The following is an 18,523-nucleotide window of genomic DNA, read 5'->3' on the forward strand; positions in this document are numbered from 1 at the left end:
TCAATATCCATCCTATTATCATCTCTACTTGAAGCTCAATAATAATATTGTCTTTTTGTAAAGCATCTCTACTTTTATTTCCTTTTCGAGGGTTTTTTAACAGCACTAACAAAGTAACAGTGACCCTTTTGTAAAAGGCAAAACCTACATAAGTAAAGGGGGGTTTTATGTAAATATATATATTTATCCGATGATCATGAAAGATTCGAAGCAAGTCTCAAGGAGACTTGGAAGCTTGAGGAAATCCCTGTATTTGTCTGTTTACTTCTCAATCAACACAATCATTATATTAAACTTTCATTCCAATCTTTCTCTCTCTTCCTGCTTGGATGGACGCGAAAGCTTCGACCTTTCTCAATCAGGATTCACGACCAAATTCTTCGTTTCCAAAACCCTAATTCTTCTCAGAAGCCCTAAACATTAAATTTCTTAGAAAGATGCTTTCTAACTTCGCCAAATCGGCGGAGTCGGTCTTCTATCGGTTGGCCATAAAGAAGGTCTGCAAGTTTTTGTTGAAGAAGAAATTAGGGCAACTTATTCTTGGCGACATCGATCTTAATCAGCTTGATGTTCAGCTTAGCAACGGCACAATTCAGCTCTCTGATTTGGCACTTAACGTCGATTTTATCAATAAGAAGGTTAGTTTCTTGTCTTTGTTTTACGGAATTTTGATATGAATCGCATGATTTTGTTCAAGAACGAGAGTTTGAACTGATATTCAAGGATAATTGGGAATTTCATACGTAACACTTACACATGTGCTGGTTTATGCTTGTATTTTCAGTTTGGTGAAGCAGCCATATTGGTTGTTAAAGAAGGATCCATAGGTTCTCTAACAGTTAGACTTCCATGGAAGCGTAGAAATTGTGAAATTGAGGTTGAAGAACTCGAAATTGTCCTTGCTCCTGGTAGGAAAAGAAGTTCTCAAGCCGCAGACGAACCTTCTACTTCTGGTCAAGATAGTAATACCTACACCAGTCATGGATTCTCGACACCTGAACAAGATTTGGTCAACAGTACAATGACAAATCCTTCTGTGGATATTCATGAAGGAGTCAAAACCATTGCTAAAATGGTTAAATGGTTGCTCACAAGCTTTCATGTCAAAATCAAAAAAATGATTGTTGCCCTTGATCCATTCTCAGAAGAACCAAAAGCAAACGGCTTTTCCAGGACCTTGGTATTACGAATTGGTGAAGTGCAATGTGGAACTGGAATTTCTGAAGATGTTGACCTTGATAGTCAAAGGACAGTTGATGGTTTTCTTGGCCTAAGTCAACTGACAAATTTTTTAAAATTTGATGGAGCAGTTCTTGAGTTTCTTCAGCTAGATGATAATGGCAACAAATCAGCATTTCCATGTACTCCAGTCATTACAGGAGAAAAGGGAGGATTTTCAGGGACAATAAAATTAAGTATACCATGGAAGAATGGCTCTTTAGATATCAGAAAACTAGATGCTGATGTTTTTATTGATCCTCTAGAAATAAGATTACAACCCAGTTCCTTAAAAAGCTTTATGTATTTCATGCATGTTTTTGAGGAACTGGAGAACGACCACAAGAGTTTTATGGACAATAAACCGAACGAATCTGTATACTACAATGCATCATTCCATGGTTATTCATCAGAGTTTTCATCTGATAAACCCTCTCAGAAACCTGAAACAGAATCATATCTGGATGCTTTACTTAGAGGGTCACATTTAATATCAGATTGGATGACATCACCTGTTACCAGTAACCTAGACACGAAAACTGAAGAACCAGATATTGATGCCAGTGTGGATCAATTCTTTGAATGCTTTGATGAATTGAGAACTTCACAATCTGCATTGGGGAACAGTGGGATGTGGAATTGGACATGTTCTGTTTTCAGTGCCATAACTGCTGCATCTAATCTTGCTTCTGGATCTCTTCATATCCCCTCTGGTATGTGTAAACTCAACAATTTCTTGAAAAAAAAAATTAAGCAGTTTGACTTATCTGTATAATGTTTATGATTCTTGTTTCTCAATGTGATGCAGAACAGAAACATGTTGAAACTAGTCTCAAGGCAAGGATCACACATATTGTAATCTTGTTTTCCTTTGTGGATGAAGACAAGAAGCCTTCTTGTATCCATTATATAAATGCAGATTTTCATGAGATGCAGCTTATGTTACAGGTAATGATTGTGTGTGTAGGCTTTTATTTTCAAATCAAATTTCCCTTTAAACTAAGTTTAAAATTTGATAAGGTAACAGGTGTGTCCCCGAGAATCAAACTTTGAAGCAACAGTCAACCATATTGAGGTAGCTGATCATTTCAGCAATACATCCGATTCAAATGTGAAAACTCAAGATTCATTGATCAGAAAGAAGCAAGCTGCAGTTGAAGGTGCTTGTCCTCCTTTGAGTTTTCAGGTTCAAAGTGATTCTCCAAACGTTTCACAAAGAGGTTATCGAGGTATTTACAGTGATGACGTGGCAAAGGTTTTGATTCTTAAAACTTCTGGTGTCACTCAATGCCAGTTTATTACACCTACTGTTTCCCAAGATGTCAAGTCACAGCCAAAATCTTTTTCTATAAAGCTTCCACCACTCGTTTTTTGGGTAAATTTTCATCTGATAACTACAGTGCTGGATCTTTTCAAAGAAATAGAAAAATCTCGTGAAATATATGTCAAAAAGGACCTTTCTGTATCGATCAGTGCTGATATCAATATCACCCCAAATCACTCACATAGAGAAGCTCTAAGAGGCAACATCTCCCTTCTCGATGCAAGAATGGTGTTATGTTTCCCATGTGGGAAAAATCAAAATCAAGAAAATAAAACCTACTTATCATGGAATGAGTTCATTGTCATTGATCTTTCTTCTCCATTGCCCTTGGGGAAGGTCAAATCAAGTCAAAGATTTCGTGTCACACCCTCGCGTTCCTTCCACTTGAGTGTAGGAAATATATCAGTCTACTTTGTGAATGACATGCAAAATCTCAAATTTCGTGTGGAAAGGGTATTATCGGTATTTGATAAAACAGGGCATCCATCTGTTTTCAGTATGATATTTCAAGACAATGCTGTGACTGGTCCTTGGATAACAAAAAAAGCCAAGATTCTTTCTACTTCAGATGGAACCACTAGTAGGAATAAATCAACAGGAAAAGGCCATGGGTTTGCATTTGTAACCACAACTAAGGATTTAGAAGACTTTAACACTCAAACACGAGAAGAAATGGTTTTAAACTCTTCATTTTTCATTCATGCTCGTTTATCTCCAGTCACTATCAATTTAAACAGTTCTTTATATCAAAACATACATAATCTTTCACACCAAATCACTGATTGGTTATCACACATATCCCCTAATCAAGTTCCCACTACACAAAAACACTCATCATCTCAATCATCAATCTTTCTTGAATGCAATCTTGTGGAGATTTCAGTAGCAATGGAGGGAATGAAAGACTCGATTCGGAATGAACTTCCGGGATCTTGGTGTAATCTGAAACTAAAAGTTGGAAACTTTGAGTTGTTAACTGTGTCAAATACAGGGGGAATAGGTGGGGCCAGTTTTCTTTGGGTGGGACATGGTGAGGGAGATCTTTTGGGTTCTACTACAGAAGTTTCTGGTAAAAACTTTCTTCTTATCTCATGTGAAAACTCCACAAGGGGACGTGGAAATGGTGAAGGTTCAAACATATTGTCTTCTAGGCTTCCAGGGTCTGACATCATACACATGTGGGACCCACAAAGTTTTATGAGTCAAGTATCTATAAACATCAGATGTGCCACTATAGTTGCCATAGGTGGTCGTTTGGATTGGTTTGATGCTATCATAACTTTTTTCAGCCAGGCTTCAACCGAAAGTGACCAAAAGGAAGATACAATTTCTGGCTCTTCTTTTGTTCTTAATTTGATTGATATTGGTTTGAGCTATGAACCATACTCAAGTAATCCAACATCTCCACAAGATTCTGAACCTCGTGTTTCTGGTTTTCTAGCATCATCAAGTTTGAAACTTTCAAATGTTTCATTACCTAATTCAGTCCAAAAGGAATATGAAATCCAAGGTCATGATTTAGGCCTACTGTTATGTGAAGAATCTGGTGTTAAGAATCTTGAAAGATCTTACAGTGAGCAGAATCTTCGAAGATTTGGGTATGTAAAAGTTGCAGAAGAAACACATATCGAAGCTGTTTTAAGAACAAATTGTGTGAATGGACATGAATGGGAAGTTGAATGTCATGAATCACATATTGTTCTAGAAACTTGTCAAGATTCTACATCAGGACTTGCTCGTCTTGCTACTCAAATCCAGCAGATTTTTGCTCCTGATGTTGAAGAATCAATTGTTCATTTGCAAACAAGGTGGGATGATGTCCAGATGTCACAAGAGAGTTGCAAATCAAGAAGCTCAAGCCACCATTCTGCTTCATCAAGTTCTGAGTTTCATGAAACGTATACAGTCAACTTGATGGATGAAATATCTGAAGGAGCATTTGACTTGAATGAAAGTCATGAATTTGTGCCACCTGTTAAAGTCCCATTTCAGATGTTTGGGTTGGAAGATAGTGGACTGGAGTTGATAGACGGGTACTTCAACAACCAAAATCCCAGTGGCAAAACGGTAATTCTAAAGGAAACTGAAGGGCAAGTTGGAAGTGGATGGTATGGGGATTCACTTTTGACAATTGTTGAGGATCATGTTTTTGGTAATGGAGAACAAACGAAATCCAAACATTTTGTTGAAAGTGGGCCCTCTAAAAAAGTTAAGGGTCGTGTGGTTTTGAAAAATATGGATGTAAGGTGGACACTCTATGGTGGGTCCCACTGGCAATATACAACCGATTCTTGCATGAGGAATAAAGATATAGGTTTAGAGTTTAAGCTTTCAAAGATGGGGTTTCAATATGATATGTTCCCTGATGGTGAAATAACTGTCTCTAAGCTTTCATTTTCAATTCAAGATCTCTGTCTTGATGATGTCAGCAATCGAGCACCATGGAGACAGATTCTGGGGTGTTATCAATCAAAAGATCGCCCTAGGGAATCGTGTTCTAGGGCTTTGAAATTTGATTTAGAATCTGTTAGACCACATCCTTCAATTCCTCTTGAAGAATACAGGTAAGTTTGGATTTCTATTTCTTCTTCCTTTGCTTGTTGACATTAATCTCTTCAATGTCTATATTTTTTTCAGGTTACAAATTTCAGTGCTTCCTATTCGATTACATCTTCATCAAAGCCAACTTGAATTCTTAATCAATTTCTTTGGTGGAAAGAACTCGTCTCCTGATCATTCACAAGAAACATTTGAAATAGATTTGCCAGAGGAGGCATTACTTCCTTATTTCCAGGCAAGCTATATATATATTTACACATAAATAAATTCTGTTTGTTGTTCTTTTAGTACTCATACCTGGCAAATATCTTTGTTTCAGAAATTTAGCATAACACCTGTCGTTGTTCGTGTTGACTACATTCCTTCTCGCGTTGACTTACCTGCTTTAGGCCATGGGAAATATGTGGAACTTGTTAATCTATTTCAATGGAAGGTAACTTTCTTGATTTATTTACATGCATGTTCTTTCGTTATTATGGGTTTAACTTCAACTTTATTCTTATCCGACATAAATTAATAGTCATTTTGTTACTTTATATTTTCAGGGTGTAGAGTTGCAACTGAAAAATGTTCAAGCTGTTGGTGTTTATGGATGGAGCAGTGTATGTGAGACCATTATTGGCCAATGGTTGGAAGACATTTCCCAGAATCAGGTTTTAGTTTTATTATTATTTCCAGGGCTAAATGCAAGAAATAGCACAACATACTTCCATTTGTTTATATATTATTATAAATTTTACAGGTTCACAAACTACTGAAAGGTCTTCCTCCAATTCGATCACTAGTTGCAATTGGTTCAAGTGCTGCAAAATTAGTTTCTTTACCTGTAAAGAACTATAAAAAAGATCGCAGATTAGTGAAGGGAATGCAAAGAGGTAAAATAATAAACTAAAAAAAAAAACTTTTTTTGTTTTTATTGAGTGAATCATACTTGAAATTTTGTATAGGAACAATTGGGTTCTTGAGGAGTGTCTCACTTGAAGCTATTGGACTAGGGGCACATTTGGCAGCAGGGGTACATGCCATCCTCCTCCAAGCAGAGGAAATAATATCCACCACCTCACCAACTTCCATCCCAAGGCCTATACAAACCAGGGTCAACCCATATGGACGACCCAGTCAACCCAAAGATGCTCGCCAAGGGATACAACAGGTAGGTAATCAAGGGCTTTTTCGTCTTTTTAACACATCAAGATTCAAACCCTTTTACAAGAAAAAATTTCATCCATGTGACAGGCTTTTGAAACCATGAGTGATGGTATAGGAAGATCCGCCTCTGCTTTAGTCCAGGCTCCCCTGAAAAAGTACCAACGCGGGGCGGGTGTCGGCTCCGCTTTGTCTACCGCGGTTCAGGCCGCTCCCGGAGCCGCCATTGCTCCGGCTTCTGCCGCCGCACGTGCAGTCCACTCTGCACTTCTTGGTGTCAGAAATAGGTATAACAACTTATAGATGAAAGTCTGTTGCTATTTCTTGAAATTATCTCTATATTAACATGGTGTGATTGACATCTACAGCCTTGATCCGGAGCATAAAAAAGATTCCATGGATAAATACTTGGGCACAACTCAACCTCAGCCTCTTTAGGAAAAGCCATCAGAAGTGTGAAACTATAACAAGAAACAAGAAGACCTATTTTATTAGCAAGAGGCGAAAATATGTAGTAGTTTTGGTTTTGCTTATGGGACAATAGTGTGGGGTCATTGTGATGTTAGTGACTCCCTGCAAAGGCTCTTGTGTGAATTTACTTGAGTGCCCTTTGACTGCGTGGAGATTGTGTCGTGGAAATGGTGGGTGCAAGAGTCATTTAGGGTTGATGTGTACATAATAGGTGGTGGTGGTGATAATTCATTTGAAGTGTGTATTAGTGGCTCTTTTGGGTAGCTTTGTAAAGTTGTAATTCTAATGGGGGTTTTTGTAGGTATAATGTATTCATAAGTTTGAACATTTCATGAAAGCTTGAAGTTGTATAAAATTCCACATGATTTGTTGTACATAATTTATGATGAAGTGAACTCACCTCTATGTGTACCTTTTTACAGTTAGGATTTACCCACAGAAACATGCTAAATCATGTTTTAATGGTTTGTTTTGTTGGATGGAATGGAATATTGAAGGTAATTGGAGAGATTATTTCTATAGAAAACAAATCAGAGCCACAATGGTATAAATTGGGTCGGTGGGTGGACGGGTTTAAGAATTTAAATGTCGTACGACAACCACAAAAATATAGAATAAAATAGGGCGTAAATTACTCCACTACCTTCATAAACAACCAACATTTTGATCCATATATCAGAGTTGGCTTTACTGTCACATATAAAGTTTTCTCTTCAGTTTCACACAATGTTAGTGCTTCTTCTATGGCCTTCATCCACTTTAACCATGTCACGTTTGTGCAATGGTTAACGTCCTCCTCCAGATCCCCTTTCCTAACGAATTATAGACCCAAAGTACTTGAAAATCTTCGTTGGTTATACTACTTGCTTGCATATACATATTTATACTTATTTATCATTTTGCTCACCACTAAAAATTGCATATTAGATATTCCATCTTAGTTGTGCAGATCAAGCCCTCCGAGTATCCAACATAACATTCAACTTAGTGATAATCTTTGCCACCAACATAATAGCAACGACAAAAAAAACATACACCATGATACCCATCCGAATTTTGAAAAAAAATACCACCTATAATCAAAGCCAAGATGTATAAGCTCATAGTTGATCATTGATGAAGACAAATTTCCACCGGAAAAAGGTTGTGTACCTAATGACAATTTGAACACATGTCATAAACCATTCGTATATATTGTGATGTCCCTGCCATAAATCCTTGGCACTGGAAAAGGCTTCTACAATGTCATACTTCTTTATGACGATTAACTGAAAAAACGTATAAGAAGATGAGTTGTCTAGTCGTTGACCTGACAATGATCTCCCGACCTTTAACCTTCTTGACATGAAATCAGATTGATTTTCGATTTTTATTTAAACTCTAGTTATAACACACAAATATTTTTTCTTAAGAAAGTTATAATTGAATTAACATTACGAAATTAAAATTAAAATGTATGTACGTAAAAGTTATATATATATATACGTAAATATGGATTAAGTAGTATATTCATCCCATTCCATTATGAAATTAAAAAAAAAAAATCTCTTTAAAAAAAAAAAGAAATAAAAACAAAAAACAACCCTTTAATGAAGAATGGAATGAATCATTCTAGTTCTTTTCAATTCTATCATATTAAATACTACGAAATTGATACAAAGTTTAAATTGATGTTTGACAAATAGTAGAGGGACGGTTACAGTAGATTCTATAACCCGACCCGATAAGAGGGTCCGTTTCCGTGAGCCCAAGTGGTTTTATTCGTCTCTCTGCTCACTTCACTACTTCGTTCATAAACCACGTTAGGGTTTAACGACTTCATTCAAAACCCAGAAAAATGGCGTCTCTAATGGCGATTCGCAGAGGCACTCTCACTTCTTCATTCAAGGTAACTTGTATACGCTCTTCTCATTCCATTTTCATCCGCAACTCCCTCAAAACCCTCTCTACATCGACCGCCCCAAACAGCTTCGATTCACCCCCGAATGATCAAATAAACACTAATCCATGGAACCTACAACACAATCATCAACAAGGGAACCTCAATCAATGGGATAATGGGAATCAGAGGTATCCGAATCAACCAAATCCTGCGCAGCAGAACTTCTATCCGGAGAACCCTAATCAGCGTCAGAATTATCCTCCAAATGTCGGGCAGAAAAATTATCACCAGGAGTACCCTAATCAGCGCCAGAATTACCCACCGGTTGCGGGGCAGCAAAATTTTAACCAGGAGAACCCTTATCAACGTCAAAATTATCCCTCAAATGATGGGAGACAAAGCTTTTACCAGACGAACACCAATCAACGTCAGAATTATCCTCCACAGCCCCCAATTCAGAGTCAGAATTATCCTCCACAACCCCCAATTCAGAGACAGAATTTCCAACAACATCAACCGTCTAATTACTCGCCCCAAAAGCCTAATCCTAGCGAAACCCATATACCACGAAGCCCTATTGCTAAGAATAATGATCAAGTACAGAGAGCTAGTAGTCATGCTTCCGGTGCGAAAGTTGATTTGTTAAAGATATGCAGAGAGGGAAAGCTTAAGGAAGCCATTGAACTAATGGACGAGGGTCAACTTGCAGATGCTGAGTGCTTTAATGCTCTATTTGCGTTATGTGGGAAATTCAACAAGCTTGAGGATGCTAAAAAAGTCCATGATTACTTCTTGAGATCGAGTTACAGAGGTGAAATCCAATTGACTCACAAAGTAATCGACATGTACAGCAAGTGTGGAAGCATGGTGGATGCACGCCGAGTGTTTGATCATATGTCTGACAAAACCATGGACACTTGGCATCTGATCATAAACGGGTACGCCTCAAATGGATTAGGAGATGATGGATTAGAAATGTTTGAACAGATGAGAAACCATGGATTACAACCAAACGAAGAAACCTTCCTTGCTGTTCTTGAATCTTGTGCAGGTGCTGAAGCCATTGAAGAAGGATTCATACACTTTGAATCAATGCAAAAAGAATACGGAATTTCCCCCAAAATCGAACATTATTTAGGGGTTTTAGCCATTTTTGGGAAATCTGGACACCTTGATCAAGCTTTGGATTACATCCAGACATTACCATTTGAACCCACATCAGAAATCTGGGAAGCTGTAATGAACTATGCTCGAATCCATGGAGATATTGATCTTGAAGACAGAGCTGAAGAGATATTAATCAATCTTGATCCATCAAAGATTGACCCCAAAAAGATTCCAACACCACTTCCGAAGAAATTTTCTGCCATTAACATGCTTGAAGGTAAGAACAGGGTGGGTGAGTTTAGAAACCCTAGTTTATACAAAGATGAAGAAAAGTTTAGGGCTGCAAATAAAGAACAGAGTTATGTTCCAGATACCAGGTATGTTCTTCATGATATTGATCAAGAAGCTAAAGAACAGGCTTTACTTTATCATAGTGAAAGATTGGCAATTGCTTATGGATTAATTTCTACTCCTGCAAGAACACCTCTAAGGATTATAAAGAATCTTCGTGTTTGTGGTGATTGTCATAATGCTATCAAGATTATGTCGAGGATTGTGGGGAGGGAATTGATTGTTAGAGATAATAAAAGGTTTCATCATTTTAAAGAAGGGAAGTGTTCTTGTGGGGATTATTGGTAGGGTTATCAACTTCTGATTCACCTGGTTAATTTAAAGCTATGTTTTTCTTTTTTTCTTTTTTCTTTTTTCTAGTATTGGTTAGTATTATTGTGGCTAAAATGATATGATATTTGGGTTTTAGCATACTTTGTTATATTTAAGTCATTGTTAATGGTTGATTTTCCTCTTGTACAATCATGTTTTAATCTGTTACTAGAAATCTACCAATTTATCATATGCATAAACTGGTATATCTAATAACAAATTGGTTATATTGCTGGCATATATTGGTTATAACACTTGCTTTAACTATTTGTTATAACACTTGCTTAAAAGCCATTATGGCATTATGTTTTGCGCATTTTTTATGGTTTAATAACTACATTTTAATAAAGTCAAGACAAAATGCAGTTAACTTAAGTTATTAATAAAAAAAATATGACAAATGACATGTTCACTAAATGGAAAATGGAAGGTTTTTTGTAAATAGTAAATACATCAAACATTAAAAGCCTATAAAAAATAATTTATTATTTAACTAATTTCGAAACAAATGTATGCTCTCGTTCTATTCTACCACCATCTGTAAGTACACCATAAATTGACAAGAATTACAACAAAACCGGAATTATAAAACAATAATTATATAAACTTTTGTGGGTGGTGTCAAGGTGGTTTTCCGTTCTCCAAATCTTCCATTACATCAATATCCTTGCGTGCTGTGATCTTCTGGACATAACCTGTATCATAAAAGAATCCATATTCAAACTTTCTTGATGGAATGGAATGACAAAAGGAATGGAATTGATAGTGTAATGTGTTAAGAAAGGTAATGGAATTAGTGATTACATAGTAACATTACCTATTCCTTGGCATGGTATACATTTGCAGGTGACTTCCCTTCCCCTTTTGTTGTAATAACTCGCGTATCCTGATCCTTGACAACTTCTACATCTTCCAGTCCATTCGTAAACTACTTCCTTACAATCCTACATAAATCTTGCAGAAATTAGTACCAAATTAAGATATGAAGATCCTTGCAAAGATACAGCTAACAAGATATGATTTTGATTTTGGAATGAAGACTGTTCTTCACAATGCATATGCTGGAAGGGCGATATGACTGGTTATGGAGTTAAAAAAATCAATGAATGTACCATCTAACAGATTCATAAGCAGAATTCGACACACAAAATGACAGATTTCTTGTTGATATCGTGTATCATCAGATGCAAAACCAGATAGCCATGAAAAGAAGCTCCAAATCTTATCGAGAACAGAAAACAAACCTCAATCAATGGATCGCAGCGTAACCTCCGATCGATAACATCAGGCGATACAGGTGATGTGTCTGGATACGTCATCGGGAGAGGCAGCGGGTCGTCGTCATCAGTCAAGTAACTCTCACGATCACGCGACCATCTCTCCTTCGCGTTAACTTTGGTTGCACTGCTATAATTACTATCGTTACCTAGGTTACGAGTACGCTTCTTCTCCACAGCCGTTGGAGGGCTAATGAAGTCATTGTTATTGAGTTTTCCTGTGGAGTCAGCTGCGGCGGAGAAACTGAAGGACCAATTGAGGTTATCGGAGGCAGCGCGGGTGCGGAGGAGGGTTGGGGGAGGTGTTAGGTAGGTGGTAGTTGGGGGTTTGGTGAAGATGGGATTAGGGTTTATCGGCAACATTCAATTAGGTTATGAATTGAATGTGAGCATGTAAGGGAGTGGTTTCTTATCTGTGACTGATTATGTAAAGCCGGAGGGGATTTTTAGACGGCTGAGTAGTGGCCACGGAGGAGGACGGAAGCGGTGGTGGTGTCGTCGTCGGTGAAGACCCGGATTGTGAAATGAAGCGGGTTAAAAATGGAATAGAAACATGATCCGAAATGGAATAGAGGACCGAGTTTGAATCATTTATTGAAAAATAGAAAATGATTTAATTTATAGCCCCGAGTGGGGTGGTTGGATGTTCGAATCTTTGGGTACTTCATAAATCCTCTTTAATTGCTTATTGTGAGAGAATTTTCTTTGGAAATCCCGTCAGGGGTTGGGTTTGCCCGTTTTACGGAGCTCGAACCTGGGGTGCACGTTTAAAAAGTACGTGTAGGCTCTGTTAATTCATTTGCCGTTTCCAAGAAAATAAAAAAAATCAAAAGAGGATATATTTTAAAAATAAATATAATTTGATGAAAAAACTATATTTTGGGAGGTGTTTGGATTTTTTTAAGGTGAAAAGTTATTTTATTTATTTATTATTATTTTTTTGTAAAAGAACTTTTTGATTTTAATTTTCAAGGGCAAAAGTCAATAATTAATTTTAAAAAGTGTTTGCCTAATATTTTTTTAACTTTTTGATTTTTTGAAGATAATTTATTTTGTAAAAAGATAAAAATCACAAAAAGTCATAAATTGTCTTTTGAATAACCACCAACTCATTCTTGCAAAAAAATTAATTTCGAAAGACATTTTGTAAATGTTGAATATCTTTTAGAATTTTTAACATTTTGGAAAAGTCAAAAATCAAAAAATCAATTAAAAAGAAATCCCGAACACCCGCTGACTACCATTAAAACATTTTTGTTATTGAATAAAAGAGATATATAATTATATAGATACCATATTAAATCATATTTTCATCAAATCCATTAAATAAAACAAGCACCTCATGACTTTCGTTATACGACATCATCACATTAAGATTCCATGATTAAGTTATACACCCACACAATCTAAGACTATCTCTTTTATAGCACAAGTCTCTACGTGAAGAATAGGCTAAACGTAGTGCTTGTGGTTGTGGTAAGCACCATGGTTTGCCATGGTGGCTTTGATGCACACCGACTTGTCTCCACGACTTGAAGTGAACATGGCGAATACATGTCACAATCTTCTTTCTTCATCATCCAATTTTACCGCAACAAAACTCATCACTTCAATCTCTCTATACTAGTTAAAACAATTTATTCTTTAAAATCTCCAAACAACAAAAAAAAAACACCTACAACGTTCCAACCACTTCATCCCTCTATCAACTTTAAATTGTCCAACCAATTCGTACATTTTCTATCTACCATTATTTTGGTATGATACCGTATTATGGTAACTATCCCATGCAACACGGATTATTCCACCACAAAATCAACCCCATCTACAAACCTATTCCTAAGTCGATTCAGTCCTTTTGATTTTGTTTCACAAAGTCAACCTAAATTTGTTCTGGAAACTCAAGTCGAAATTAGTTCCAGAAAGTCAACCCCGCGTGGAAGCTAAAAGAAAAGGAGAGGCCTCGAATAGACATTGGGAACGGAAAGAAGTGGAAGCATTGACATATGACTGAGTCGATATATTTGTGGATTCGAAAGTGATAATGACAAAAAAAACATCTAATTTTTTTGAGGCAAGCTCTTAGATTGTAACACCCTGTTTCTCGTTAATTTATTTTGGCCGTATTTTATAATTCTAGAAAGGAAACATTTTTTTTAAATTTAAAGTGAACAACAACAACAACAACAACAACAACAACAACAACAATACCAACTAAGAAATGAATATTTAGAGGTTTGGTATTCTTTTTTAGATGAGCACCTGAAGTTGTGAAGTTAGAAACCTTTGAAGGTAAGACTTTTGGTGTGTAGGGGTGGTTTTAGTCACATCTTGAAAGTATTTTTGCAACAATTTAGGAGATGGGGACTATTCTTGCCAAGTTGATAAAAGATGGTGCTTTTGTGTGATTTTTTGTATGAGTCAGACTCCCATCCTCCTGTTTCCCTCCTTGTCGATCGTAGTAACTAAGATTAACCAAACCCTAAACCCTTCCCTCTATTTTCTCTTTTGCTTCACCACTCCTGCCGCCACCCCGAACCACTGCTCACCAGAAAAGACGCTACCACCATCGTAACCTCTTCTAGCTGTGGGGAAGTAGAAAAAGTGAAGGAGGAAGGCTCGACCTAGGGTGTTTTTGGAACGGATTCTCCATAAAGGTATTCCATTTTCGTTTTCCCTTGTTCCACCCTCTTGTTTTTAATTGAAAATGTAATCATCACCACCCACGGCCACCACTGTCATGATGATAGTGGGTGGTGATGATTTCCAACGTCATCCTTGGGTCCTTGGTGTTGATGGGGATGTGGTTTAATGGAAAAAGAACTATAAGGGTAACATAGTTCTCGTTTTGTACATGTTTATTCCTCATTGGTTTTTTTTGTTTGTAAAATAAGGCCTTTAACTTATTGTTTTTGTCCACATTCAATCATTATGACTGAGTACTACATGTTAAGCTCTCAGTTTGTACAAATTTAACTCTTAATGTAGTTTTTTTTGCAACATAAATCTTTGTTGTTTTTTGTATATATTCGGTCCTTATGAAGGGTTTCTTCAGGTTTTGCTCACGTGACATCCTACATGAGACAATAATTAATGAGGTGCTCTCATACGTGGCTTATCTGAACATTGGAATCATGTATTACTTGTCTTGGTTTTGGTAATAGCATTGTACTATTGATATTAGTAACTATGATAGTACAATACCAATTATATTTAATGCTAATACAAATTTTATTCAATAACAATACCAACTACATTACATCAGGTGAATAAAAAAACATTAGCTATAATGATTCCAGTTGTTGGAAATACTCTCCACATTCATAATAGTTGGTTATAATAATAATAATAATAATAATAAAGTCCTTCTGGGTTACACGTAAGGACATGAAACCTCCTCTTTAGCAGCTGCAAACTCATCTTCAAAATTCGCGGTCAATTTGAAAATAAAAAAAACCCCATTTGCAGAAAAATGGTCAAAATCAACATACCAAGGAATTAGGGAGGACTCTAAACTTTTTTTTTTCTTCAGGATGTTATTTTGCCTTGGAAGTCCTAATTCGAGTTGGGAGAAAGAAATCACAAATAATCTTATTTTCTGCTATTAAGATACATGAAACTGAAGCCGAAAACATCTTATTCTTGGAGAAAACTAAGGTACCACCATTATTTAACCGATTTGTGAATTAGGTGATTGGTATAAGTGAGGGAATATGTAACATCCCGATGATGAGATACTTCTAAACTTGACCCTATAATTGAATTATATTGCATTTTGATCCCTAAGTGTATGAAAGAGTGTGAAAGGACCCATAATGACATTTTGGTAAAATTGGGACTAGAGGAGTACACTATGCGTACGTGTGCATGATAAGCTTACTAAGGCATGCCTTAGTATGTAGGGTGTATGTGGAAAAGCATGAAAACCCTAATTTTAGGGTTTTGGCTCATATTTAAGCATCCTTAAGGCCTCACATTTCATCCTTATCTAGCCTCCTTATGTGATATCGACCCTCAAGAAACCCTAGAGAAAGAAAGAGCAAATTTGATCCTTTAAGAGAGTTTTGGAGTGGTTTTGAAGAAAGAAGAAGGTGGTGAGAAGATCTTGGAGTTGAGTGCATTTTGGATCTAGGATTTCTGGCTTGTTTGCAACCTCTAAAAGGTATAAAGCTTTCATCTTTATCACTCCATCTTGTAGATCTAGGTTTTTGCTCTTTTAAGTCACTTTTTGGTCCCAAAATGATGATTCATGAACATAACATGTTATTGACCCATTAAGCTATCCTTTCAGACCTTTGGAAGGGTCTTGAGTCATAAAAATGGGTTTCAACTGGTTGGTTTTGCTCCATGCATCACTTAGAAGGTCTTATTGGATTAAGAAGTTGAGTTAAGCACTTAATGGACATGCAAAGTCATAAAGTTAGAAACTTTATGACTCTTGAGAGTATTTTAGCCATGGATATGAAAGATGGACGTGAGAGCTTAAGCCATTAAGCACTTATTGAGATTTTTAGGCTTCTGGGAGTACGCCCTGCGTACGAGGTCAACCACCCCGATTGTGGTCAGCATACGAGTACCCCCAACGTACATTTGGAGTACGCCCCGCGTACTAACTCTATGGTGACTCGGCTAGGTTGACTTAGTTGACTCAGTTGATTTGACCAGTTTGACTTTGACCAAGTTTGACCTTAGGGCATTTTGGGTATTTTGGGAATTTGATTGTGATTGGTCAATTGGTTGGATATGTGATGGTTAGATTCGAGATTCAGAGTCGAGACCTCATCAACAATACACTACAAAAGTCATCCAATCCATCGGGTAGTGCTAAAATCGGGGCCTCACATAATCTTTGCCTCAAGGTCTCGAATGCCGACTGCTGATCTGGAACGCACCAAAAGGTCATGCTTTTCTTGGTCAATCGGATCAAGGGTACGACGATCTTGGAGAAATCATAAATAAATCTCTGACAGTACTCCACTAGACCCAAGAAACTCCGGATCTCGGATGCGTTCTTCGGAACCTTCCAACGTATTATCGCCTCGATTTTGGCCGGATCAACTAGAATACCCTCCATGATTGATGATGTGCCCCAAAAATTGCACCTCACGCAACCAAAAATCACATTTTGAGAATTTGGCGTATAGCCACTCCATCCTCAAGGTCTCTAATACCTGTCTCAAATGCTGCTCATGCTGCTCCTTGGTCTTAGAATAGACCAAAATATCATCGATGAAGACTATCGCACACCGATCCAACATCGGTCTACAAACCTGATTCATGAGATACATGAATGCCACTAGAGCATTGGTGAGCCCGAATGACATCACCACGAATTCATAATGACCATAACGAGTCCTAAAGTACGTCTTCATTATATCCTCATTTGGTGATATCCCGACCGAAGATCAATCTTGGAAAACCAAGATGCACCCTGGAGCTGATCGAACAAATCATCAATCCTACGAAGCAGATAACAGTTCTTCACCGTTAGCTTGTTCATCTCCCGATAATCGATACATATCCTGTGTGACCCATCCTTCTTTTTCACAAGCAGAATCGGTGCTCCCCACGGGGAACTGCTCGGGCGAATAAATCCCCCGTCTAGCAGCTCCTGAAGTTGCATAGACAACTCCTGCATCTCGAGCGGAGCTAGACGGTACGGTGTCTTGGCTATTGGAGTCGCACCAGGCACTAAATCAATACGGAATTCCACTTGCCTCTCTGGAGGTATCCCTGGCAACTCCTCCAGAAATACGTCGGGAAACTCTCGCACAACTGAAACACTGCTCAAATCTGACGTAGTCTTGACCCTCGTGTCGGAAACATAAGCTAAGAATCCAGAGCAACCCTGCTGGAGAATCCTCCTAGCCCTTGCAGCCGAACAGAGAGTTGGACCATCCAAGGATCTCTCTCCATGAATAATAAGTTCTCCCCGACTTGGGGTTCAAACTCTCACTAGCTGATGCTCGCAGTCTATCATGGCCCCGTTGGGCCCCAACAAATCCATCCCGATGATCACATTCAATCCCCGCAAAGGAATCGAAACCAAATCAATAGGAAACCTCTCCTTGAACACATTCAGAACGCTCCTCTGATAAACCCTCGCAACACTTACGATGCGGTTATCCGTAATCTCCACCTCAAGTGGGGAATCCAAGGTCCCCAGAGCATCCCGAAACAAGATCAAAATAACATAAGAATAAAAATAAAATAAAATAGACAAAAGAAATCACATACCAGTTATGACGTCTGGCGCTGCTCGGGCATCCTCAATAGTCAACTGAAATGCACGGTTGTTCACCGCAGGAGCCTCTGCCTTGATCAGGAGGCCATGTGTAATCCTCATCATGGCGGGCGTAGGCATTGCCACAGCTCCTCCTCCCCTAACCAACCTCAGACAGTCGACCTTCTTATGACCGGTCTAGTTGAAGTGGAAACAAATCAAGCCCTTCTTGGGGCAATCCTGGCTCATGTGACTCGACTGCCACAAGTGTAACATCCTGAGCCTGCAAGTCGGCAGGCTCCACTGTGCGGCTTACCGCACTTGGCACAATGGCCACGACCCTGCTGGCCCTTGCTAGGAGGATCAGAGGTCTTAGGCTTCTTGGCCTGACCTACTGCTACTTGAACCTGCTCTATCTTTCGCTTTATGCAGAGCTCCACATCAATCTCCTGTTCCTAGGCCTTCTCCACCATCTCATTCAGGGTATTGCACCCCAAAAAACTCACAAACTCACGAGTATCATCTCTCAACATGGAATGATACCTAGTCTTCTTCATCTCCTCGAACCGAAAAAGTCTCAATATGTTCAAACATCTTTAGAAATGAAACAAATAAATAAGCCAAATCATGATTCCAAATCAACACATTCGTTT

At 37.9% G+C, this 18,523-nt stretch overlaps 3 protein-coding genes across 3 annotated transcripts; 2 read left to right on the forward strand and 1 right to left on the reverse strand.

Annotated features, from left to right (window-relative positions):
* Positions 1–206: 206 nt before the first annotated feature.
* ATG2 (autophagy 2) lies at positions 207–7,139 on the forward strand. The gene is made up of 11 exons (XM_078974185.1): positions 207–638; positions 785–1,931; positions 2,027–2,166; positions 2,246–5,106; positions 5,180–5,336; positions 5,421–5,534; positions 5,647–5,754; positions 5,844–5,976; positions 6,049–6,254; positions 6,338–6,534; positions 6,616–7,139. Exons 1-11 carry the CDS (start codon positions 438–440, stop codon positions 6,683–6,685), a joined length of 5,334 nt encoding a protein of 1,777 aa, XP_078830311.1. The 5' UTR covers positions 207–437; the 3' UTR covers positions 6,686–7,139.
* Positions 7,140–8,499: 1,360 nt separating this feature from the next.
* On the forward strand, positions 8,500–10,520 carry LOC145015828 (Tetratricopeptide repeat (TPR)-like superfamily protein). Its single transcript, XM_078974305.1, has one exon. It carries the CDS (start codon positions 8,556–8,558, stop codon positions 10,344–10,346), a length of 1,791 nt encoding a protein of 596 aa, XP_078830431.1. The 5' UTR covers positions 8,500–8,555; the 3' UTR covers positions 10,347–10,520.
* A 310-nt stretch (positions 10,521–10,830) lies between these two features.
* SCO2 (protein disulfide isomerase) lies at positions 10,831–12,246 on the reverse strand. The gene is made up of 3 exons (XM_078972314.1): positions 11,615–12,246; positions 11,188–11,314; positions 10,831–11,065 (listed from the first exon to the last, which is right to left on the reverse strand). Exons 1-3 carry the CDS (start codon positions 12,008–12,010, stop codon positions 10,992–10,994), a joined length of 597 nt encoding a protein of 198 aa, XP_078828440.1. The 5' UTR covers positions 12,011–12,246; the 3' UTR covers positions 10,831–10,991.
* Positions 12,247–18,523: the final 6,277 nt, after the last annotated feature.

Source organism: Lactuca saligna, chromosome 9, assembly GCF_052625555.1.
Source record: "Lactuca saligna cultivar CGN05327 chromosome 9, ASM5262555v1, whole genome shotgun sequence".
NCBI classification, from domain to species: Eukaryota; Viridiplantae; Streptophyta; class Magnoliopsida; order Asterales; family Asteraceae; genus Lactuca; species Lactuca saligna.

Coding starts and splice junctions, on each gene's coding strand:
- LOC145015828 (XM_078974305.1), top strand. CDS start 8,556: ATGGCGTCTCTAATGGCGATTCGCAGAGGCACTCTCACTTCTTCATTC.
- ATG2 (XM_078974185.1), top strand. CDS start 438: ATGCTTTCTAACTTCGCCAAATCGGCGGAGTCGGTCTTCTATCGGTTG. Junction 639..784: donor TCGATTTTATCAATAAGAAG/GTTAGTTTCTTG, acceptor TTGTATTTTCAG/TTTGGTGAAGCAGCCATATT. Junction 1,932..2,026: donor ATCTCTTCATATCCCCTCTG/GTATGTGTAAAC, acceptor AATGTGATGCAG/AACAGAAACATGTTGAAACT.
- SCO2 (XM_078972314.1), bottom strand. CDS start 12,010: ATGTTGCCGATAAACCCTAATCCCATCTTCACCAAACCCCCAACTACC. Junction 11,315..11,614: donor GCTGCGATCCATTGATTGAG/GTTTGTTTTCTG, acceptor AGATTTATGTAG/GATTGTAAGGAAGTAGTTTA. Junction 11,066..11,187: donor TATACCATGCCAAGGAATAG/GTAATGTTACTA, acceptor TTTATGATACAG/GTTATGTCCAGAAGATCACA.